The sequence below is a fragment of the Vanessa atalanta genome, chromosome 4 (genome assembly GCF_905147765.1).
Source record: "Vanessa atalanta chromosome 4, ilVanAtal1.2, whole genome shotgun sequence".
Classification (NCBI taxonomy): domain Eukaryota; kingdom Metazoa; phylum Arthropoda; class Insecta; order Lepidoptera; family Nymphalidae; genus Vanessa; species Vanessa atalanta.
In genome coordinates, this window is record NC_061874.1 from 5929150 (window position 1) to 5954160 (window position 25011).

The 25011-nt window shown below is 29.2% G+C and overlaps 2 protein-coding genes across 2 annotated transcripts; one reads left to right on the top strand and one right to left on the bottom strand.

Moving 5' to 3' along the window:
- The first annotated feature begins 7491 nt into the window (after positions 1 to 7491).
- Positions 7492 to 18562, top strand: LOC125077652 (circadian clock-controlled protein daywake-like). Its single transcript, XM_047689640.1, has 5 exons — positions 7492 to 7647; positions 16180 to 16408; positions 17058 to 17194; positions 17932 to 18081; positions 18342 to 18562. The coding sequence occupies exons 1-5, from the start codon at positions 7578 to 7580 to the stop codon at positions 18506 to 18508; spliced, it is 753 nt and encodes a 250-aa protein (XP_047545596.1). The 5' UTR covers positions 7492 to 7577; the 3' UTR covers positions 18509 to 18562.
- Positions 18563 to 21280: 2718 nt separating this feature from the next.
- On the bottom strand, positions 21281 to 24926 carry LOC125077975. The gene is made up of 10 exons (XM_047690109.1): positions 24890 to 24926; positions 24595 to 24814; positions 23880 to 24010; positions 23551 to 23805; positions 23218 to 23380; positions 22954 to 23126; positions 22670 to 22847; positions 22263 to 22571; positions 22005 to 22174; positions 21281 to 21843 (listed from the first exon to the last, which is right to left on the bottom strand). Exons 1-10 carry the CDS (start codon positions 24924 to 24926, stop codon positions 21629 to 21631), a joined length of 1851 nt encoding a protein of 616 aa, XP_047546065.1. The 3' UTR covers positions 21281 to 21628.
- Between the last annotated feature and the right edge of the window lie 85 nt (positions 24927 to 25011).

Genomic DNA, 25011 nt, shown 5'->3' on the forward strand with positions numbered 1-25011 from the left:
AAATAAAAAGGAAAAGGGACGTACCGCTTTTTTTAATTTAGTCAAACAATTTAATTAAATCTATTATGCACTAAGTTGAAATTAACGCTGCAATCACAATAAATGTTTGTCACAATGATGAAACAAGGAGTATTTATAATATAGTTCACAATAACGTATTCTCAAGTCACGAAGTTACGTTCGCAGAAAGACTAAAATAAAACAAGATTCGGGAACATCCATTCCCGGCTACGCTTCGGAAACAACTGAATATACTGAAATTATTTCGCTGTAACCGAGTTTATGATAAGCTTTTTGTAGAAAATTTTACTGTTCTTAATGATTTGTTTTAAAGAGAAAATAACTTTAAAATAACCTTATTTAGATTTATAAAATAAAACTCTAGTAACAATGCTAAAAAAAGGGAAAAATATTTATTAATTATACAACAGAATTAATAAAAAAACATACATGTATTCGATCATTTTCGTCCTACATCTTTATGTATTTTATCATAATCATTTACCTAATTGAGTCAAAAGACTTAATTAAATTCCTCATACACAGAATATAGTATTTAAAAAACGCATTTATGAATAAGGAAGCGTTGGCTTTTTTTTAAAGATTTATAACCTTTTTATCATTTCCTATTACTAAATTGAACATCGATTATATTAAAATTTCGGCATTTTATCGCACTAATTTACAAAACAGGTTTGCGGGCTTGCGCCTTGCGGCAAATTCGTTCTGTACACGCAACCCACTGGTATTGAACGCTGATAATAATGAACGCAGCTCATTAACTTCACTCTCTGTTTTATTCAGGCGCTTTTCTGACTTTTATTATATAATAATAATTATCGATAACAATCATATTCAAGCTTGCACAATATATTTTGTTGTTTTATTTTGATATAAAATTAAATAATTAACTCTAACATTCTAAGATTCGTGATATTTTATTTATAAACTAAAAGTATGTAAACTTTATACTGCAAATTTATTACGTGAAAAATAACGTCTAATAATAGTACTTATGAACGACAGCACACACAAAATTTAATTGTATTTTTCCACTTTACTATAGTTAAGAATCAAGCAAAATTACTAAAAATAAATAATACGCCGCTATAACATTACATATATACAGGAACATTTTAAACCAGTGTAATTCTGTAGCTGAATGTCATTGCAGAAAAATAAAGTCAAAATAAAAAATGCCTACTCTTTTTTTACTAGTGGGATGGTAATATAATATCCAAGCATAGCATTCATGTTCTGATTATTATTAGAACATATTTTGTAATAACTATTTAGTCGCAGAAAAACAATGTGTAGATAAAAAAAAATCTAGTCTAAATGAATGGTCAAACTTTGTAATAAGCAATATTACGCTTGTAAAGCAAATCTAAGCGAGTTGATAAATTAATGATCTATAGTTAATTAAATGAAATCACGCTAAAGAAAAACTAGTAAATCAGACAGCAACAATGTTAGAAAATTGCAGTAGTCTTATAAATGTGTAGTTCTATTTAAACATCTTAAGCAATATCTTGTTACTTTAATGTATACTGAAAGATAGTCGCATATTTTGTGAAACGTCTCATAAGTTATTTATCTTTTAATCATAGTCATGGTCCCGCCAGGCAGTGCTGAGAGCAAAGTGATATAGCGCTTCATTTTGGCCAGGTAATATATTTTATGATTGCTAAATTATGAGATAGGATGGCAATACGACACGATTGGAGAGTTCTGGCTTTTCTAAACACGGAATGAAAAATACTGCCATTTCATATTTTACCAAAGTCCACCACGCTAAGTGGCTTAAAAAATAGGGTTAGGTAATTGAAATTGAGATGGCCCAGTGGTTAGAACGCGTGCATCTCAACCGATGATTGCGGGTTCAAACCCAGGCAAGCACCACTGAATTCTCATGTGCTTAATGTATGTTTATAATTCATCTCGTGTTCGGCGATGAAGAAAAACATCGTGAGGAAACCTGCATGTGTTTAATTTCAACGAAATTCTGACACATGTGTAGTCCACCAACCCGCATCGGAGCAGCGTGGTGAAATATGCTCCAAGCCTCAAAGGGAGAGGAGGCCTTAGCCCAGCAGTGGGAAATTTACAGGCTATTAATGTAAATGTAATGATAATTAACTTAACAAATATAATTTAATTTGTATTTTTTTTTTTTTGTTTTCTTTATTCACGTACAATAAGAATTCTTTAAAGCACGAGCGTCAATCGCTCATACTAATGCACACCGGGCCGGGCGCGCCTCCGTGAGTAAATCTATACCACGAATTAAACGTCGCTTGATAAAATATATGATTGATATGTTCTTGGGATTACTTATTACATCTATAAGAACACTTTATAAGAGTAAAAAAATATTGAAGTCGAGAAAGCAATTGATCTTATAAACTTTTGTTTTTCATCTGGATTATTTAATTTATATTTCAGAGATCATTTTCGAGATCAAATGATGAAATTGTTGATAGTAAAAGTAAGAATGCACCGCTAGTTGATTTGTTATATTTAATAAACTGATACTTTGGTATTTAGTTGTTATGATTCCAGATATGATTTTTTTTTTTTAATAACTCGTTTTATGGACTATTTTTTTTTAAAAAAAAACCTTTATTTAAAACAATGTTGTATTTTATGCACCATTTATGTACTTATCTACGATGATTGAAGATAATTTACAATAAGCTCAAAGATTATGTTTCAATTACCTAACCCTATTTTTTAAGTCACTTACACTACATGACATATTCCTAACACTTCATGATATATTTCTAACACTAGGTACATGATAAATTAATTTCATACATTTGTAATGAATAAGTAAATATTTATTTTTCTACAATATATGTAGGAAGTAGGCATTTTGCGGGTAGCATTCATAAATATAATAAGAGATTACAGAAACTACATAAAGGTTACATTCATTTTAATTTAATAAAAGTTATATAATCAAGTCTAAAATTACAATTAGATACGTCGACAAATCATACCTAAGTATTTATTGAACTGCCTTAGATATTCAAGAATAACAATAGATATCTGTAATTACGATACCATAAATAAAGTAACCAATTTTTTATTTACGTAACCAACAAACTTTTTTTAGTATGTATAACTGTACATAACATTAAGGTTATTGACATACTGTATCTTTGTACTCATGATATGAACTAAACTAGCTATGCCTTTGGTTTAACCCGTTATAATGCATGTCTGTTGTTGTGATAACTACGCACTTGCCTCCATATTGTCAGATCTATGATTATTGACATTTAATGATTATTGCTCTACCTATAGGTCGTATATACAAAAATCATATCATGACATATTTTTAAAATTAAAATGTTAGTCTCTGTGATAAGATCGTTCGATAGGAGGCAATTTTTACAATAAAAAAAATTGCTTTTATATTATACGATGTCCTACATCTATTCACAGAGTATTTATCACAATTTATATTAACGGAAAATGATATTTTTAATTTTTGTAATTGCTTTAATGTTTTAAATCGTCTTTTGTAATATTAAGATATAAAATTTATAAAATCAATAAGCAAACTCGTATTTGTTTATCCAGAAAATACAAACTACTAGTATAATAAAATAAACGAATCATACCTTTTGAAATTATTTATTTTATTTATACGTCAATCCAAAAATAACTAACATATACATACACTTAATAATATTATTGTGATTCACATTACAAAATATTTAATAAAATACCTATATTGATTATAATCCTATATGTAGTATACATGTACTGTATTGTATTTTATTTTTTATTTTACTTGAGAAATGAAAGGCTCCAAAAAAGACATCGCCATTATTTTTAATGTACAAACAAACCGGTTCGCATTTTAATATATGCTTATGTTCATTAACAGCAAATATTCACGTAAATGTAAAGAATATGAAATAGCAGAAGAGCTAATGGTCAATTTGACTGAGGTTTCATTATAATTAACCAAACCATCTGGCTGTCTAATATACTTTCCTTAAATATCTCTAAGAATATTTTGTCTATTGGTTGAAATATTTTTGTCAAAGAAATAAACGCATAAATTATTTTGAATAAGTTATATACTAATTCAAACAAAAAATATATATTGAATAAATATCTCAGAGTATGAATATCTTGTTTTGTTGATAAAATTAAATACAAAGAAAATTTTAGTCATAAACTGGTTAAGTGGCTGCCAGCTCTCGGTATAAACGACAAATGACTAAATGTCTCTTTTAAATTAAAATAATAGGTATTTATGCTACAAATTAAAAGACAATTTGGAATAAGATGAGACTACTTGTGCCATATGTTCGCTTTAACATTTACCGACCTTCCTGTGATATGAGACTGGGCAATGTGTCGTTACATGTAGCGTCCAAAATAAGACCTTTTCCAATTCTTATGAATTCATTTTCAGTCGATAGTTACTTTTCTATAATCACGATTTTTTCTATAGTACAATGAAAGTAATGAACTGTGCCAGTAAAAGTATTTTTTATTATATCACAAGAAATCATCGGAAACGCCTACCTGTACACCTTGGGCAAGAAGAATGAAGAAGTAGTTTCAGATGGAGAACTATTGTTATGCAAAAACATTCATTGTCCGAAAGATTACTAAGATCTTTAACGGAACCGCATGCAACGAACGACTGACTCATTAGTTGATAATATCTTTGTGCCATTCGCAGTTGAAACACAGAGTAATACTGTAAAAAAAAATTCTGTAAAGTAATCCCTACAAGTAATACTACAGTACACTAAAGTAGCCCCGAGGAGCAGAATTGCGATTCCAGAGAAATCATTCTTTTGTAAATAAATATTTTGGAATGTCAATACTATATAATATCTGTCTAATGCTATTTACCTTAATTAGTTTTAATTTTTGTATTCTATACTAACAATTATTGAAGGATTTGTAGACAGATTTTTGGGAATTAACAATATTTTCTCCTGGTTTTTGTAATGGACTTAATAATTGTGTTGAAGGTAAATAAAAAATGGAGGAATAATAAAATAAAAATAAAGCACTACGAGAAACGAAATTATTTAAATAAAAACATTACTTAAAATATTTTATGACGATTTATAAAATATATATAAATAAGGATTAACATTGAAACTAAGTAGTCGATATTTTTTTTAAGCCATCATATATGAAGATAATATTAATATTTATTATAAACATTAGAATATTTTTTAGATTCGAGATTATGCATTATTTATTATTGAGAAAAAAAAATGTTTTTAGGTTCAAGTTTCAAGTAAGGACGTGTAAAAATAGATTGTTCGCACCACAACAGTGGCGCAGTCTGCCGCTTCTCGTCCGATCTTACGTACCTATTCGCCAAAACAATCGACTTACCTGTATAAGTCGGTATATGACCCGTCGAGTGGTGTTACCATAGTAAATCGTTACCACTTATTCACTGTGATAAGTAATTTAATCTTTTATTAACCCATTGGTTAGGCACACACTTGAGGATTATAATATCTCCTATTAAGTTGGCAATCCTATGTTAAGAAAGACCGTGCGCCTTTCTTTGAAGTTGGTTAATACATAAGGAGATACGTTCTTATTGTGAACTTCTACTTATTTTTATATTAAAATCTGCCACACAATTTTCATTAATTTAAAAAGATTAAGTAATTTAATCAACAGTATGTATATTTATTTAATTGGCGGAAACGATAAATTGAAAACAGTTTTGACCTTTACTACATACATATATACCTATATATAGTCCGTACTAAATATAGATTATTAAAACAAGATAGTTTACCAAGACGGTGATTAAATTAAATGTGTAAACATACAAAAGCTTCCAAATATTAAAGCACATAACCTTAGATGGTAGTAAAATGTAATTACATCATTAAAAAATTCTACAAACTTAAGGAACGTAAATTAATGATTATGAATAAAATACCAAACGTACTATATAGGTAAATAAATGTATTTACAATACTTTATGTCAAATGTCAATGCCTCTTCGTTTCCGCGAGGTTTCTTGAATGACCTGACTTAATATTCATAGTTGAATATTACAATAAAAACTCCGTATTGAGGTTAAGTAGCATTATTTTACAGTAATTCATTATCATACAGTTCTTTGTTGATTAAGAACAAAAAAATTATACGAGAATAGGAATTTTTTAAACTGTTTATTAAACTTTAGAGTATTTTTAATTTAAACAAAAATAGATAAATATAAAAATGATGAAAATGTGACTTTTACAATGTTACGCTAGTGGTTAGATTAGCGAGAAACTTCTATAACAAAAATATAACTGGCAATGGACGAAACCGTTTTTAAAGGATAAAAATAAAATTGCTCTTTAATGAAAATTAAAGCTTCGTCCGTGCATTTTAAGAACAAATTATATGAGTTTTTAGCACTGACTTCTAAATTATATTTATTGATAAAGGTCGAACGTTATATTTATTGATAATAAACTTTGTTAATTCGTTTCTTTATGAAAATGTTAATGTTATATTTAATCTTATTGATATAGTTACTGTAATGGTGTAAGGTAAAAAATAATATGTTATAAATTAATAAAATAGCTTTTATTTAAATTTATATAAAATTAGGGTTAGATAGGCGAATGTGAATGTAGCTAGACGATGGTCCATACCAAACTTTGTATCAAAGCCTTAAAAACTCTTCGACCATTATACAATGTTAATATTAAATCTTCTATAACATTTTTTAAGGTATATTGAACTTATTCTGAGTAAAAATATGCAGTCTAATATAATTGAGTTCGGTTACGTCACGTGTTTATTTTAGGATATGGATTAACAAAGAAAGCCCTACTTTTATACTTGACTTTACAGTTTAATTGAATTTGTAACCTCGACCGAAACGATTTCCCTTGTGTTGTCTACATCCTACGTGACATTAGCAATTTTTCAATGCGGTACAACTTAAAGTTAAGAATTCAAACTATGGAAAATACCAGAGTAAACTTTGTGAAGCACGTATTAAAAAAAAACTTAATATGAAAAAACGACAAACATTTAAGAAATAATGATAAAAAATTTGATCGCTTAAACCAGAAATTTATTTACGTAATTTTGCTCTACCATAGTTGACAATGTGACGTTGACGCACAGAATATGCGCCTAATGTTATTTCACAACTTTTCGTTCTTTTACAAACAACTTAGCCAATCGGTTTATTATCAGCTACGATACTAGCATAATAACGACTTAAAACTGTCCTTAAATCGTTCCTGATCGAAATTAGTATTGAACTTCTACACTTTCAAGACAGTTGTTATGTAGATTCAAAGTATTAAAATAAATAATATCTCGATTGCTTCTATATTTAAGGGTAGAGGTAATTACTGCTAAGCTTACCAATTAAATTTGTAAGCATATAAAAACTACAGGAAAATATATAGAATTAGCTCGTCAATCCTGTCAAGGTACAACGACTTCGAACATCAAGACAATAAATATGAAGCACAGTATTCGCTTCGACGCAGTAGCTACTGAGCTCTTCTCAAAACCAGATTAGTTCTTCACTTCCTGCACAAAAGCACATCACCACAATGAAGTATTTAATAGCAATCGTGTTTCTTGTTGGTATCTGCCATGTAAGAACTGAAGATGATTTTTTTCGTAAGTTTTAATTATTACTTTTTACTGTATGTTTTGTATAAACTCTTTACGAAAATTATACCGATTTAATTTTGACCTATTATTTATCAAGGATCAGTTATATATATATTTAATTTATTTAGAATTTACTTGATACATAATTAATAGACTTTAGAAAACAGAGCTTCCGTCGCAAGCTTTTTAGTAGCCGTAAAGTAATATACGTAACATGTAAATGCAATGATGAATTTATTCATTATACTTGTTGTTGTTGGTGTTTAAGTATAAATAATTTCATCAACTACTTACTTCTTTTTTATGTTGAAAAACACTCTATACATTTCTCAACGGAAGCACGGCAGAAGGCACACTAGAAATGAAATAAATTAAAAAAAGAAAAGTATTATTTTTGTAATATAATGTAGTAAAATAATTTATCTGTCGATCTTTTTGGTGTCTCTAGGTTCCCGTAAAGAATAAAAGGATTGTTTTGAGTAGATCTTAAAAACCGGAGAGATAATGAGGAATTGAGAAATTCAATTTTTTATTTTAATATTTCTAATTTATGGATGCAACGCCACGAGTACGGCTTATATATTATTTTAACAATAATTTCATGGAAACATTTTTATTTTTTTATATATAAAAATAAGGTAGTGAGAATCGTACTGGCGGCAGTGAGACAATGTTAGAATTTAATAAAAAAAAGATTTTTATTTACATTTAACATATAGGTATATTATTAACAAAAAATAAATAACCATATTTAAATATTAATTATATTAAACTGGCATTGTACCATAAAATGGTTTACTTACTTTAATTTTTGCTCGCTCTTAAGAGAGCGTAATTTTTTTCTATGTTTCTTCGCCTTCTCTTAAAATTAAATAAGAATGCAATGATAACGACAGCTAGGAGTATTTTCAGTAGTTTTTTATTGAGACCAAAACAGGGAAGTATTAAATTTATTTTGAATGACGTAATTAGTAGTTAGCTAATTTTCTTATCACATTCGTATATTATTATATTAAATATATTTTTAATCTAATAATTTACGGAAAAAATTGTAGTGAATGTAGTGAGAATATAGTCGTATGAAACTCTTTCGCGACGTATTATTTGATAAATATTTTTTATCCAACAACTTGCGACTCGTACAATAATGATTTCCAATAATGAAATAATTGCGATTTGTAGGTTTTTTTTACCCTTTCCTTGTCTGGCGAAGGCTTGATATATAAATATTGAATTAATTATAAAATTTTGTATGAATTATTATTTATTTTAATAATTTATTATTATAAATTTTTTTCGCCATAATTGTTTTTTGATACAATGTACTTTATTTATTTATAAACACTTTATCACTATGACTAGTGTCTGGACGCCGGGAATAGTGAGTTTTATTACTATTACGATTATTTCTTGAAAATAACCAAGACTTTTGAGTTTTATTGCATAAGTAAAACATAAGTTTTTTATTGATGGAATTTTGCCGAATTTGGAGAATTATCCTTTTGTTCTATTGATAACAGATAATAGAAAATGATAATATAACGCTGGTCTTATCACTAACAGACCGCCACCTTGGATTGTACCAAAGATTTTTATAATAAAGTAGCAGCGGGTCCCAACTTCTTAAGAGCGAAATACATTAATTCCTTCCCAATTCTCCCTCTAGAAGTTGACATTTCCGAAAATACTTTCTTAGTTAACGTCTGCATCGCGAAGAAAATATAGGTAGGTATATCGATTATGTAATTTTTCTTTCGTTAAGAATTAAAATAAAAACGATGCGTGAAATTAGTTTCAGAATTTAAGGCTTTATAAAGGTATATGCGGATTTTATTATTTATACAGATAAGATAATTCAATATTTGAATTCTAACAAATATCCTTACAATAAAAATAAGCACCTCACTAAGAACGTGGTCATAATTAGTAGCCATCTAGTAACTGATATTGACACTAACTGCTTGATGAATATTCTGTTTATTTGTAGGTAGGTATAAAACACTAGATGCTCCACTACTCCCGGGATTATACGTTAAACTCCACCTCTGAGGGATGTAGCGTAATGTTTAACTTTATAACCTATCTAAATAAATTGACTATCTATTGACTACTAGAGATTAGTTCAAAAAGAACTGGTAAATCATAAGATTAGCTAATTCAAACAAACAAGCATAGTAACAAGCAAGCTTTTCAGCTTTCTGTAATTGGATAAATAGTTAGAAAAGAATTCGAAGTAACGTAGTATAATAATTAATTATTAATTTAAAAAAAAGAACAATCTATCTTTTGGACTATTTTAACAATTACATATAGGTATATGTAATCATACCTAATACAAAATTTTATTTTATACGAACATTGTAAAATAAAATAAGTAAATTGCGGTACAAAGATTTATAAAATCCTAATTAATTTTAATAATGTAATTCAAAGCACAAAACTAATGTACATATACTTGGACTGAATTTGTTAATAAAATCTGCATGCGCAATAAATAAATTATCAAAATATATTTATAATAAATTACATAATAAAAATATGTATAATAAAAAATATCTTGGTACACTATTGTATACAAAAATAAACAATGTAATACGATATTCAAAAATATAACAAACCAATAAATTAACCATTAACCAACGTTGAAATATAAATTATAAACCACATTTAAATTTATCAGTCAAGTTCAAGTGTACCAGTTGCACTTGTTTCCGTAATTAAAATATTACAAGACTTTATTGCGAGATATGTTGACGTATTTTATTTCGAAACGTTTTAAAACCTTAACCATGTACAGGCAACATTGTGATGTAATGGCGTATTCGATCCTGACCCTGTAGGCGATGGACGAGGATGACAATAATTATCGTACGCACTACAACACAAGTTTTACATTACATTACACTAAACTGAATTGAGGAATAGGAATAAAAATAATTCCTCGAAAATGCTAATCTTAATCATTATATGTAAAAGCTATGTTTGTGTTTTGTTGATTTATTCAGAATCACGAAAAACCTAGATTTCGATTAAGATGAACCTTACCATTACAGTTTTAAGGTGAAAATTGCGTATATAAATTCTTTTTTTCGGGCGCCTTTAATGAGAAATTATAGAAAAATACTCATTCCATTCATTCATTAATCATGGCATTCCAATGCGGGTTTGTGTTGTTTCCATCACCGCTGATGATGAGAAAAGAGTGCTTGCACAGATCTAAATATCCAATCTTCAAAAACCTTTTTTAAATAAAAACAAGATATCTGACAAATTTTGCAAAATATAATTTAAAAATTAAACAATAGTTGCCGCTTAACCTTTGTATTTTGAACCAATGTTTTCAAATATAATAAAAGACGCTTGAAACAATGCAAATGAAAAGTCTCTGGGCGCATGAACTGGATTGACCGATCATTTATCGAGTAAGAATATTTTCATTTATAATGTTTGTATGTTTTTACTGTTTATTAAAATATTTCTCTGGAGCAGCGAGGGACTCGTGGAAGATCTGCTCTTGTGTCAACAATTTGTGTGTTATAGTCGATTTTTTTGTAAAACTCTCATTAATTGGAAGCGCTTAAACCGATCCATCAGCAAAAGCACTTCTAAACAGATCTGTAGCCGAGGTTTGCCATAAAAGTTTGGCAACTGTACCTTCATCTTATACACTGTGTCCCCCTACAAAAAATAATAAGGCAAGCCAATGATGTGATTCTTTATTTACGGATTATTTAGGCCTGTATTTTTTACCTTTAAAACTGCCTCAATTTCCGTTTCTCCTCGTGTCGGTTTGTTTTTTACCAGCATGTCTGAACCAGTTCGACACTTTGTTTCAAAAAATATGATAGCCTCAACACTTTACTTTTGCTCTCACATCTCCGATACGACACATACATTTATTTGCTTTGCTCTTTTTGACTATATTCATTCTCCAAAATTTGGTCTTTTCAGTTTTATTTAAATTTCATTCTTTTATATGTTCATTTTGTATACCTTCATAATTTGAAGCTTTAGATAGCATTATTAGCTGTTACTGTGATTTATTAGATCATTTTTATATCGTCAATCAGCGGATATCTATTCGGTATTAATTTTATTAGGTCCACCACTCTCTTTATAACCATCAACTAATTTGATGATTTTCATAAAAAGAACATTATCACGCATTTGACTAGTATGTTCCTCTTTAATTTATAAAGTGCTCTAAATAACGAAACGAATACCATTATTGAACCCATTTCTCGATGGAAAATGTTGATCTTTAACTTATGTTAAAAATCATTGATTATTCAATCGATTTATTTAAGCAACTTTTTCTTAAAGCAAATTGGGTCTTAGAGTACCTACTTGTACCAAACATTTAACACCTCAAAGTATTTCGACCCAAAAGATTTTTTTTAAATAACCTCGTTAACATATATTATTAGGATTTAAGTCTTCTTATAACTTACAAATAGATAAGTCTTAACTCTAATTAAGAGTTACTGAAGGCTTTATTCAATGCCGTGAAATATTTATTTTTAGTATCGATTTCCTCTAACTTACATTTACATAATTATAATTTTTAATGTATAATTTTACATTTATCTCATTTTTCAATTTTGTAACGTATATATATCTTTTAAAAAATGAAAATCAATATATTAGGCTATGCCCTAGGTTCAGACACTATGTGGGTTACTTACTTAACTTTACCTAAATCATATGCCCACAAAGGTCGGGCATTATGTACTTCCTTAGGTAAGTAATATTAATTTTCTTATTCTTTACCCCTGTATTGAGCAATAGAAGCATTTTTTTTATTATTATACATTACTGTAAGTAATTTGAAGCAAATTTTTTTCAGTTCTTTTTGGTCTTATGTTGTATCTGTTTAAATATATTAGTACCTAAAAAATCTCATTGTAGATCAAAAAAACTAAATGAATCATCATAAATAATAAGCTTAAAGTGTTTTATCTTATTAAGTTGAAATGAATTTTCAATGTCATTGTATTTTCATCAATTTCAAAGATTTTTATCATTGCCTTAATTAATTTTTATTTATAAATTGTTTTAAAATTATTTCTTCTGTAACTTAAATTTTTTGTTTTATTAGACATTTTTATACCACTAAATCAAAGTCTTCATCTACTCAATTCTACCCGAATATTTCTAAACATTTTAGTGGGTCCATTATTTGCTTTGCTATATTGCTCATCCTTCATTTCGAATTGAATATTCGAAAAATCACCACCAAAGTATCTCATTTTTTAACAATTGTATATTATCTATGTGCATTCGTACATATTTACGCTTACGCAGCAATACGCCTTTAAAACACAACTATAAACTTTAACACGTGTCAACATCACAATTCATTTAAATAGATGTAATCAATTATCTAGATAAACAGTAAATGGAAAATATCGAGCTAACCACAAAACATTTCGTGTCACGTATTTTTCTTGGAATAAATTTTCCAAGAAGTGTTGATGCAGTTAATGTACAAATGGAAAATCTACTTATTAACAATAAACAATGGTGACTCAATTTAAACTAATCATTTTGTGCATTATATCCATTGAAAATATTTAGTAAAAAATATACATTTATTAAATAGCAATTAGTCATCATTAAATTGTATTTATGTCGAATGATACTATATATTTATAAAATAATATATATTCATAAAACTAAACAATAGAAAACTATAGAATTACTTAAAATTGCCAATAATTGAAAAATTACTAATAAAAAAAATTACTTAAAATGTCCGTTCTTCTCGACGAGGTTTATAAATCCGTAAATTATAAAAAATAAAATTATAAAAATAAATAAAACAAAATTTTAAATATTACTTCCAGAATAGCTTAAATATTAAACTACTATAATATGATATTACACTACTGATCTTATTCAGATTGAATTAATTTTGTCACGAACATTCGTGTACTATCGCCTATAATTTAGTTAAATTGTAGTACAGGTAAAATTCAAAAATAAAAATAGGGCATTTTAGAAATAAAAATAAATAGTACTTACTCTTCAAACATAAAAAGGGTTATTTTTTTAAATTAATTCAAGTGCAAACAGATCCGGTTCATGTTAACATGGAAATATCACGTTACGATAACGCTTATACGCCAAATTAAAATGTCACGGTGACATTATGTGGCTATCTACACTAAGGCATTAAATATATATATATATATACAAATCAAAAATGTAACTATCTACTTCAATAAATAGAATTTCTTTATCTATGATTTATAACTATATTTTGAAACTTTACTTTGCAATCGTGTCTATTTTACTAAGTTTTATTTATTTTATGTGTTACAGTAAGTTATTGTACAAATATTATATAATAGTTGATTTATGTGTAAAGACGTTGTAAATTGCTTCCATATAATACGAGTATTATATAAACCAGTAGTCGTATATTTGCAATACTTATAGAATGTTTTAAGAAAATAATTGGGAGAGTAATTTCAAGCAATTTTCGTAAATGAACAACAACCTTTCTCTAAGCTATGTTAAATTTTGTATAAATGTTTGAAATAATGTGCATATAAAAGCGTAAGGCGACCATAAAAGGTGTTAAATATTCTTACTATCCATGCCCGTTGGGTGCGTAAAGTGCCAAGTGTATAAAATACTGTTTATACATAAATCTGATTTATTATAATATAAAATAACTTAAATATAAATACGTATAAAGTTTAAAGCGAAGTCAGTACGAAGAACCTCAGCGCTTAATTTTTTTATAAATTACATAATAATTGATTTGAAATTTTAGTATTTAACATTAAATAACGTATAATTTAATATTTAAAGGTATAATTTAAAGGTAAAATTCAATTTTAAACAAAATCAATATAAAGTGACGCCACTCTCCCCTAGTTCGATTTTCTAATAAGGGCGAGCCTACACTGCATAAAAATTACTCAATAACTTTAATTTTGCCGTTCATGTTGTTATATAATATATTTTAATTTTTGTAATAATTTTAAATGTTTGATCATGCATCGACTCATTGCAGTTCATGAAGGACAAAACGTATCTATATCTTTTGATAAGTGCTGTAATCGCTAATGCAATTTTATTGCTTACGTAATACTTTACACTATATCATTAAATGAATAAATTACATATTTAAAATTATTCCTGTACTAACGAATACGATGACGATATATTAATCAAGTTAAAATCGATAACCAAGTGTTAATCTATAGGTAAATAATAAACAGTTGAATTTATCAATCATCACTGAATATTTTATCTCCATAATCAGTTTGATTTAATAGACGTATTTATAAGCCTTTCTAATTTATTACGTCTGGCATATAATCCTCGTGTATGTGTATCTACCTATTTATGTATTATAAAGTTAAATTCCTCAGTTATATTTTTATAATATAAATGGTATTTCAAGACAGGTTGTCGACCCGACAACGGTTAAAATTTTATAACATTTCACAAATTTTACTTACTTTTTTTTTCAGTTTGATAAATTTAATCTCATGCATATTTTTAACGTCTAGAATTATTATGTTTTATTTAATTTACATTATTTTAATTTCACACAACAACTGTAAACTTTGTAGCGTATAGTGTTTTATGCATTTATACACTTTAGGCAAACAAGAGTTAGAATTACATTGAATCCTTGTCCTCTTTTTATAAATTATACGGTATAATTTCTTTCATCTTATCTGGAGGAAAAACGAATACATTAATATGGATTATATTTGTCGTCGCTGACAGTTCAGCGTAACCTTTAACAGTAATTTTGTAAAAACAAATATAGACATGTTGTATATACTAATTGGCAGACGATATACTAATTGGCACTTTTTATTATTGATCATTATCATTTTAATATTTTTTCGTGTCTGCAACAATGTATTAATATAATTCAAGCAATATCCTGTCGATAAAAAATGATTGAGTAGTTTATGGACATCGCCTCGTATCTCGTTGACTTTAGTCATATGATTTTTGTGACCCAATATAAGATCATATCTCTATTGTAGGTATCGTTTGCATAAATCAAGTAGGTATTGTTTTTTTTATGACTGGTCGGCGGATGAGTATATGAGCCACCTGATGGTAAGTGGTCAACACCGCAAATAGACAAAGGAGCTGTAAGAAATATTAACCATTCGTTACATCACCTATGCGCCACCAACCTTGGGAACTAAGATGTTATGTCCCTTGTGCCTGTGATTACACTGGCTCACTCACCCTTCTCACCGGAACACATCAATACAGAGTACTGTTATTTATAATAACTAATGAGTGGGTGGTAGTACCTACCCAGACGGGCTTGCACAAAGCCCTACCACCAAGTAATGTGTACAACAACTTATTGCATTTAATTATACAAAAACCCATTTTTCTTATGCGTTGATTGATTTGTTATATTGTGTAATTAATATAATACGTGCAAAGTCTAGGAGATCGTTAACCTAATTTCCCCTTTTTTTTTTTTTTATCAAAAATACGTTTATATACGTATTATAAAAAATATTTATATAATAAATGGTTTTGCAGCTGATTATATCCAACCGTGCGATTTGAAGGAGGAAGAATTCACAAAATGTGTAAAACAACAGATAGAAGACAGTCTGCCACACTTTTCGAAGGGCATTCCGGAACTTGGAGTTCCTTCGGTTGATCCAGTAAATTTGGACGATATAACCATTGACGGAAATGGCCTCAAATTAAAATTCAATAAAGCGCAAATGCACGGACTTAGCCATACTATGCTGACGAAACTAAAGTAAGTGTAAATAATGTATTAATTAGTCACACAACTTTAATACTGTAACAGCCTAGAAATAGCAGTGGAAACTGCTAACTAAAGCATTTTCTCCTCCAATGCAAGCGAACACGTGGTAAATTATCGGCGTATACATTTCGATTTATTCACGATGTTTTCATTAACCACCGAGCACAGGATAAATTAGAAACACAAATTATATAATTCATGGGGCTTGTAAGTTTGTTTGAATCTTTAGGTTAAGATACACGCGTCCAAGCTGTGCCTGTGTTATAAAAAGCTTTGGTATTTAGTCGTTTGCATATATCAGATAAGATGCGCTACATAGAGTGTGAAACTACATAATACTTAATACTTATAGTGCTTGTGTGATTTAAATGAGATGATAAAAAACTTTTAATTATATAAATATAAAAAAAAAACAATATACGCTATAAAAATTTAGTCATAAATTATATGTTCGTGAGCCAATTGTTTGACGCAAATCAATGCATAAATATAACAATGAAATAATTATAATTGTTACTCAAATGAATCAAGATTTGCATTATGAAATAACAGAGTATTTGTATTGTATGCTAATTACGTTTATCAATTTGTATTTAAATATATATTAAGACATGATTTAAATATTAATATAACATAACAGAGTGGATATCGGACAAGAAGATGAGAGATTTAATCTTGGAATAATAGCAAACCTAAGCTTAACAGCCAAGTACAACGCAGATGGAAAAATTTTGATACTTCCTATCAAAGGAGATGGAGACGCTGTTATAACGTGCAGTAAGTTTTAAAGCTATGGTTACATAATAATACTTTAATTTACTTTTATAAATTCAGATATGTACTATCAGACAATATAAATTAGGAAGTTAGCTAGTTAAAACTAGCTTAGCAATAAAATCTAATATCACACTTTGCCTACATTTAAATAGTTATTATTTACTTGCATCATGAAAACTGAATGTAAGTAAATATTGTATTTGTCAAAAGTAACAAAACGTTAGGTATTACATCGGTGGGTATCACATTGTTAGGGAAAAATAGTAACATTTAGTGAAAACTGGAATTAAGACATGATAAAATTAAACAATTCGAATTTTCTAAAATTATATAGACTTAAATTGAAGGCCAAACTCTTAAATAAAATTCAGTAATAATAAGAGAAAAAATCATACAGTTTTATATCATAAAAAATAAACAGTTAAATTGACATTTACAATCGTAACATTTTCGTAATTAAGTATTTCCTTTATAATAATTTTATTATTTAATCAGAATCAATATGAAATGTGATATAACACTTTTTTTGAATTATTTTGTTATAATTTATATAAGTCAACTTTAATATATTTATGTAAAAACAGGTACATAAATATTATTTGTAATTATTTGTGAATTATTTAAACCGTTTATGGCATAAATATTGTGACGTAGGGTATGGGGCCAAAGCGTCAGTTAACTGATCGAGCCTTCTAGACTACTTCACCTGTTCAATCCATACAACTTTTTTTTCACAGAAAACATTGAGGTTGAAATCAACAGTAAATTGAGTCACATTAAAAGTAGCAAAGGACTGCACTTCAAGCTTGTGACGCCAAACTATAAATATGATATTCAATCTACGACATTCGAGTTTGAGAATTTGTTCAACGGCAACAAGCAACTTGGTAAAAAATATTATTCTTTATACGAGTTTTTACTAATTTAAACACAGATTCTTATAAGATTAAGAGTATTACATAGTATAGTATGTATATAATATTGACCCATTAAAACTTTTACTCATCGCGGGTTTTAATAGCACCTCCTTGATCTGTCGTAGATACAAAAGTATTAAAAAAAATATACGAACAATGTATTAGTATATATGTATAAAGAATAATATCTATAAAGTTCCAGAGATCATTTTAATTACATCTTTTTTCAGCGGATGCAACATTGCAGTTTGCAAATGAAAACTGGCGACAACTTATGGACGATTTGGCACCTCCAGTTGTGAAGCAGATTGTTAAGACTATTGTTAAAGCCATCAACAAATTCTTCTCTAAAGTCACCATCAATCGCATTGTTAATGGTTACAAGCAAACATCTTAAAACTCTGATAGAATTTATTATTGTATTTAATAAAGCATGAATGTGATATCTGAAGAAGTCTGTCTTTTTTTGATTTTTTCTTTTATTTTAGGTCACTTTTTAACATCTATCGTCATTAGCGACCACATATGTAGGTATATATTTATATGAACATTAGTTAATTTCAAGGATTCGGAATATACTACTTGATTTAAACATTCATTCAAAGTACATTTTGACTATATTATTCACATTTACATTTTTATTTTTGTTGGGTGGATGATATTTGTGTGTTTAATGCGAGTCTAGTAATTATAACTTGTTCTCTCCTACAGCAGAATGAAGTATGGGCTTTGTCAAAAAATAATTTCTTATAAAGATTAATTTAGATGTATTTTTAACTTCCAGTACTGTTCCTGTTCCCATACTATTTTTATTTTATGTTGGAAGTATTTTTAATTTCATCTCCCTGGATCTGGAGTTGATTTGATTGTATAACAAACATCTTTTTCATTAGTTGCTTTTCTATCTTCTCTATGAGCTTTTTCGTTGCCAATTATTCCTTGATGATTTGGAATCCATATAATTTCGAATATTTTATTATAATGCTTGATCCTTTGGCTTTGAATAGAGATGTTGGATCGTTCTGCATCTTCTGCAGAATTTTTCACGAGGAATGTTTCGAGGAATTGTTCGGAATAATTTTAATTCGGACATCTCGTCAAAATTCCAAATATCACCCCCGCTTCACCTAGATGACCAAAAATCCACAACAGCGCGATTTTTAAGACATTTTCTACCTCGCACAACCACTCTGTGTAATCAGCTTTCGCCGGCGGTTTTCCGAGCCGATACGACACGACTTGGGAACCTTCAAGAAAAGAGCGTACTCATTCCTAAAAGGCCAGCAACGCACCTGCAAGCCCCAGGTGCTCATTCCATCAGGTGAGCCTTCTGCTCGTTTGCCCCCCTATAACATAAAAAAGTGGTACGCCGTGTCCACTACCGGACCAAACTCGTGGCAGGAGGATGAAGATGTCTCTAAAACAGCTCCTTAATGTACTTAAATTTTAAAAACTTTTCACCGAAGATGGCGGGTTAAAATCTGCGTAAACACTGTTGAATTTTCATGTACTTAATTTGTACAATGCATATCGAGATTAGCGCTGAAAAAAAAATAGTCTCAGATAAAAAAATCGCATCGAAACAATACATTTTATAAAATCAATATTTTTATACGGTTTTCACTAATGGACGGAATGATTCATGAGGACGGTTTAAGTGTTTAATTCACAAAGTTTTTTTTTTGTTAATTGGTTGAAATATGATGATGATGGCTGACGACCAATAGAGATAAAACAAAGTTTTTATACCGACTCTTTTTCTAAGACCCGCGTCGGTGTTTAAACGCTTTAAATAAGTGTGTATTTAATAATACTAATATAATAATACTGCAAATATATAAGTGTGAGTGATTGTAAATAAATTATAAATAAAATAAAATAAATATAACTAAAGCGAGGCAAACAAATCTTATGAGCACGGACAATATTTGTATGGTTATAATTTTATTAACAGTTTTTCAAGGGCAAGCAAGCTTATTAAACCGGTTTTATTGTTTAAACTTAATTTCATTTATTGCTTTATTATTTTAAGTTCTTACTATGTCACTTTCGTGCTGTGACCGGTAGGTTCTTGCGTATTTTGAAACGAATCAAAACTTTAAAGTTACCATATACCTATTTATTAAATTTACAGTTGCAAATCAGTTCTAAAATAAATATCCCAGAAGCATAGTCTTTGTCATGTGTTTTCAATCATATAATATAAATATATAATAATATCTGAATACCTATGTTTATGTTGCCCCCCAAATAATCAGTATCAACTTTCCAGGCGACCTAATATTTTATTTACTTACAACTGTTTTGAAAAAGATTTAACTATTACATGAGATACAAAGCAAATCGCAGGTGCATGTGCGTATCGCCAAGATCCACGGCTGCGCTGTCTGTATTGAATTGAAAAAGGTCTCATAAAAATAATATATAGTATGTAACTTACGCTACTTGCATGAAAGAGAAACATAACATTATGCATGCACCCGTATATAATTATCACAATGTCGTCACAAATGTGTAGCGTGAAAAACAAAACAATTTATTATAAGCTTTCCGATAAATATGCATTCCACAAAAAAACTGTCTCTCGAATAAGTAAACTATGTACTTATTTAATACAAGTTGCATTTAAAGCGAAGGTTAAGAATCCGTATCAAATTTATCAATGACCTTGGTCTAATATTAAGGGCATACTCGAATTAGCAATAAGAATATATAAACCCCTTATCAGCGTACATTAAAGGTGATTGACTTCAAATAAAAATTACAAAATAGTATGTGATTGATGTACCCTTGATATTTCACGATGTAATCACTAAATATTGTAAAACAAATTCTACCGCAGCGGCTGTCTTTCTGAACACGATAATCTCGAAAATTACTTTCGGATTTTTAAACAATTTTCACATAATATGACGGGATAATTCATAAGATTATACGTGTATAATTCATTAAAGGCGTGCGGCACTTAAATATAGATTTATATTATAGTTATAAACATTTTTTGTAGGCTCGTCTCTGCGCTACAATTATTATTATCATATCATCAAGATTCAATTTCATATACAGTACACTATCGTATATCATAATAAAACACTTTATTAATATAATTAAATACTTTTATTAAAATTAATGCAATAAGCTAAGCAAATAAATATAATTATCATTAGCAGATCAATAATACATCTTAATTCTAACAACCCAGAGCAGTCGTTATTCGCGGTTCGCCGAAAATTATTTCGTTCTGGGCGTTGTTGTGGATCCCTATGTGTTTCACGTAAAATACTAAGTCCAATTCGTTATAATAAAACATTAAACGGCTCATTGTGTAAATCTTCTTCAAATAAGCCAATAAACCTAGCTACGTTTTCTGTCTGTGAGTAACAATTTAAATCTAAACAGCATCAATATTTATTTAAAATGTTTTTTAAAGTAAATAATTGACCGTAAAAGCGATGACATCAAGGCTTTGTTAATTTGCACTTTCCGATGATGATTTTATTTTCGACCTTTGTTCAGTTTATTCGTTGCTACTACCACTTTGAATACTGCTTGAAGTAGCAATACGTCTTTGTAAAGAAAACTCATCTGAAACTGTTGGCTTCCTTGTACAATAGAAATATTGTACCCAAGTTCGTTTGTACGCGATAATACCAATTAAAACTATAACAAGAACCGATAGACCTACAGACATTCCGATAATACTGGCTTGGAATTGATAATTGCGGCGTTGATCTGCAAGAATACAATTTATGTAACAGTGATGATATAGAAAATTATTTTTTTATTACCAAAGATAACTTTAAATAGATTTTCGATTTCGAATAAATTAAATAGAGGACACAGTCTGCACGTTTTGATATGATTTTTGATCTTAGTTTGACATATTATCTTACCATCAATAGATACCAGTATAGTATCTCTTGACTCCAAAATCTCGTTATCAACTACGGCTGCACATGTCCAAGACCCGATATCATCCTCTTCGACGGACAAAATACTTAGCGAACAATCCCCAAAATTGAGCTCTCTCTCAGGAGTAAAGTAATACCGATTTAGGATTGCGCTAAAACCAAAATTTTGTTATTATAAAATAAATAAAATGTAAAACATTATAAATCAAATTAATTTTATTAACTGTTTAGAAAACTTACTTTTCAGGTGTAACAGACGAATCAATGTTCATGCCGACAAATTTAGGCGACAAAAATCGGCAGTATTTTAATGGTCTCCTACCATTCGCCGTATGGCAATACAACGTTGCATTTCCTCCTATTCGTACCGGTACGTTTTTCTGATTGGCAGCTAATGGTCCTGTGACTCTTACTTGAACGGTGTCCGTCATTTCTACACCTAAACTCGACCGTGGCCCCATGGAACATAACCATTTACCGTCGTCTTCAATCGAAGCGTGCGCAAAGGTAATACCACAATGACCTACTACGAGACTTTCACCAGTATACCTAAATGTAAATTATTAACAGTTATTTTCATTTACTTTTAAATCAACGTTTACATCACAACGTGACGAAAAATAAGCTCTAAATGACAAGATAATCACCAAAATAGTTGTTCCTCGCTAACAAGTTTCACGGGAGTATACTGAGTTCCATTGGGGTGTTGAAACCAACAATAAGACAAAGAAGTAGCAGAATTACATGTTATTGTAAATGAAGAATCTTCTTGAACAAATATCGTTCTTGGCCTGTCTTCATTTGTTCCTTTTCTAATGAATGTAGCTGTGGAAGATGGAAATAAGTTCTTTAAATAAGCTATTGAGGTTTTAAGATAATATGTCTCCAAAAATACATGTTCGAATGTTTAATAGTTATAAGATTGACTTACAAGTTGAAGTATGTGTGACACTTATTAAGGCTTGCATAGGGGTCTGCTGCTGGATCTGAGTGCCTACAAACATTTGCACTCCCACAGAACAACGCCATGTTCCGTAATCTTCAGATGTTGGTTTCTCTATTGTCATTCCACATTGCTTCAAATCAAAACCTTTGCCGTAGTAACTAAGATTTCATTAAACAAAATTCCATGATAAATTTTATAGCAACAATATTTTGTTCCTTTAACACTTATATACTGATCACTTTTCATTACCTATGACTACCATCACTGAGTCCGTCGATCACATTATACCCATAAGGATTAGATGTCTTTTGAAAGCGACAAAAAGTTATATTCTTTGTCGTATGCAATATATTGCAGTAAAGATGTAACCGATTACTCGCATCACGAACATATCCGACATCTAAGTGCTCCGCTGTAATTAAACACAAACGATTTTATAAGAATTTATATTTAACAAAATTAAATGCGTTAGATTCATGAAGCATTTTTCGGACAATTATATATAATTTAAACAGAATGCATTGTATGGTCTAAATTATTAAATAACTTGTAAATAAAATGCACTATAAATTTTAAACTTACTTTGCACGGTAACGTGTCTTTTAGCTTGGACTTCGGATACAGTACCGGGCAATCCTAAATAAATTTGCCAATTTCCCTGAACAGCTCTCGTTGTTCGATCTAAAGTCACGCTACATTTACCAGGTATTAGAGAACTTTCTGAAAATGGCTTCGCTACAACACAATAAGCATTGTCTAATGATGACAAATCCACTTTAGTTTGCGTTTCTCCATCTTGGAGCGATATTGGCGGTGCTGTGTACGTACTTGTTTTTTCTATAAATAAGACAATATTCGTTAATAAGAACAGAAAATTAAATATAGTCAATAGATATATTAATTGCGCTCACCTAGCACAGTAACTTCGATCCATCCTGTTATTGATTTACTGCCTTCAGAAGCTGTCAGGCGCCAACGACCTTCGTCTTCAAATGTAATGTTCCGGACTCTAATACTGCAGCCATCATTCCATTTTTGATACCTTTAAAATTAAACCTTGATAATATATTTATAAGTTTCAATAGCATTAAATTGAGACAGTTAAAATGGATAAAATTAGACTGATTTAGTTTTAAAACTATTTGACTCTACAATTAATAGGTACTTGCATTATTTTTTTGAGTAGGTAGTTTAATTTCCATACTTTTATTGAAAAATCGGCCATATTCAAATAACAAAATTTCATATGATATGATAGCGAATGATAATCGTAAAGTCATAAATATTGTTCTTTTATTTAGGAATTCTTAAATATTAGAAACACAATCTCCTTCTGGATAGACCACTTGGATTTTAACTGGAGATTGTGTCTGCGTATGCCAACGAGAACCACGGATTTTCAAAGTGCCTAATCGTGTTTATTATGCATCTCGTGCTCGGCTCATAAAACACTTTGTGAAAACCCGCATAATGAGTCGAATGAAATTCTCTCCCGAGAATATTAACAAAATCCATAATAAAGTAAGACAAGAAAAATACTTTTGCTCAACATTAAGAAATATAGTATAGGCTATTTCTTAAAATTTGAAAGTTTAATATTATATTTAATATGGAGTGCCTACTCACTTACTACTAGGCGGTGAACTTATATCAAATTTCAACCCTTTTGGATCAGTTACAGTACATGTGTTTTGATTCTCCAAAGAGACACGCAACTTCATGAGAACTTCATTTCCTTTTGCCACTTGAATAGCTGAAGGCCATCCAAGACCATTTTGAGCAACGAGTTCATTCTCCAGAGCGATTGGGAATACAGGAATCTGGCACTTCACATTTTTTAATAATCCTGTTAGCAACATTATATTATATTAAAAATAGTACGTATGAAAACTATTTTAAATGAGCCATACGGTAATCTTACCGATGAAAAGATAGTACATTAAATATTTTGGAGTCATTTCACTTTTTAATGAGAGCTACTTTAATGTCCTGCGCTCGGCAAAATGACTGCAACCGCAATGACACTTTTATATTGTGATTACC

Bases quoted from the DNA above. Each gene is read 5' to 3' on its own strand.
- LOC125077652 (XM_047689640.1), top strand. From the start codon at position 7,578: ATGAAGTATTTAATAGCAATCGTGTTTCTTGTTGGTATCTGCCATGTA. The intron at 17,195-17,931 runs GTAAGTTTTAAA...TTTTTTTCACAG, and splicing joins AGACGCTGTTATAACGTGCA to AAAACATTGAGGTTGAAATC. The intron at 18,082-18,341 runs GTAAAAAATATT...ATCTTTTTTCAG, and splicing joins CAACGGCAACAAGCAACTTG to CGGATGCAACATTGCAGTTT.
- LOC125077975 (XM_047690109.1), bottom strand. From the start codon at position 24,926: ATGACTCCAAAATATTTAATGTACTATCTTTTCATCG. The intron at 24,815-24,889 runs GTAAGATTACCG...TGTTGCTAACAG, and splicing joins AATGTACTATCTTTTCATCG to GATTATTAAAAAATGTGAAG. The intron at 23,806-23,879 runs GTGAGCGCAATT...TCTTATTTATAG, and splicing joins GATCGAAGTTACTGTGCTAG to AAAAAACAAGTACGTACACA.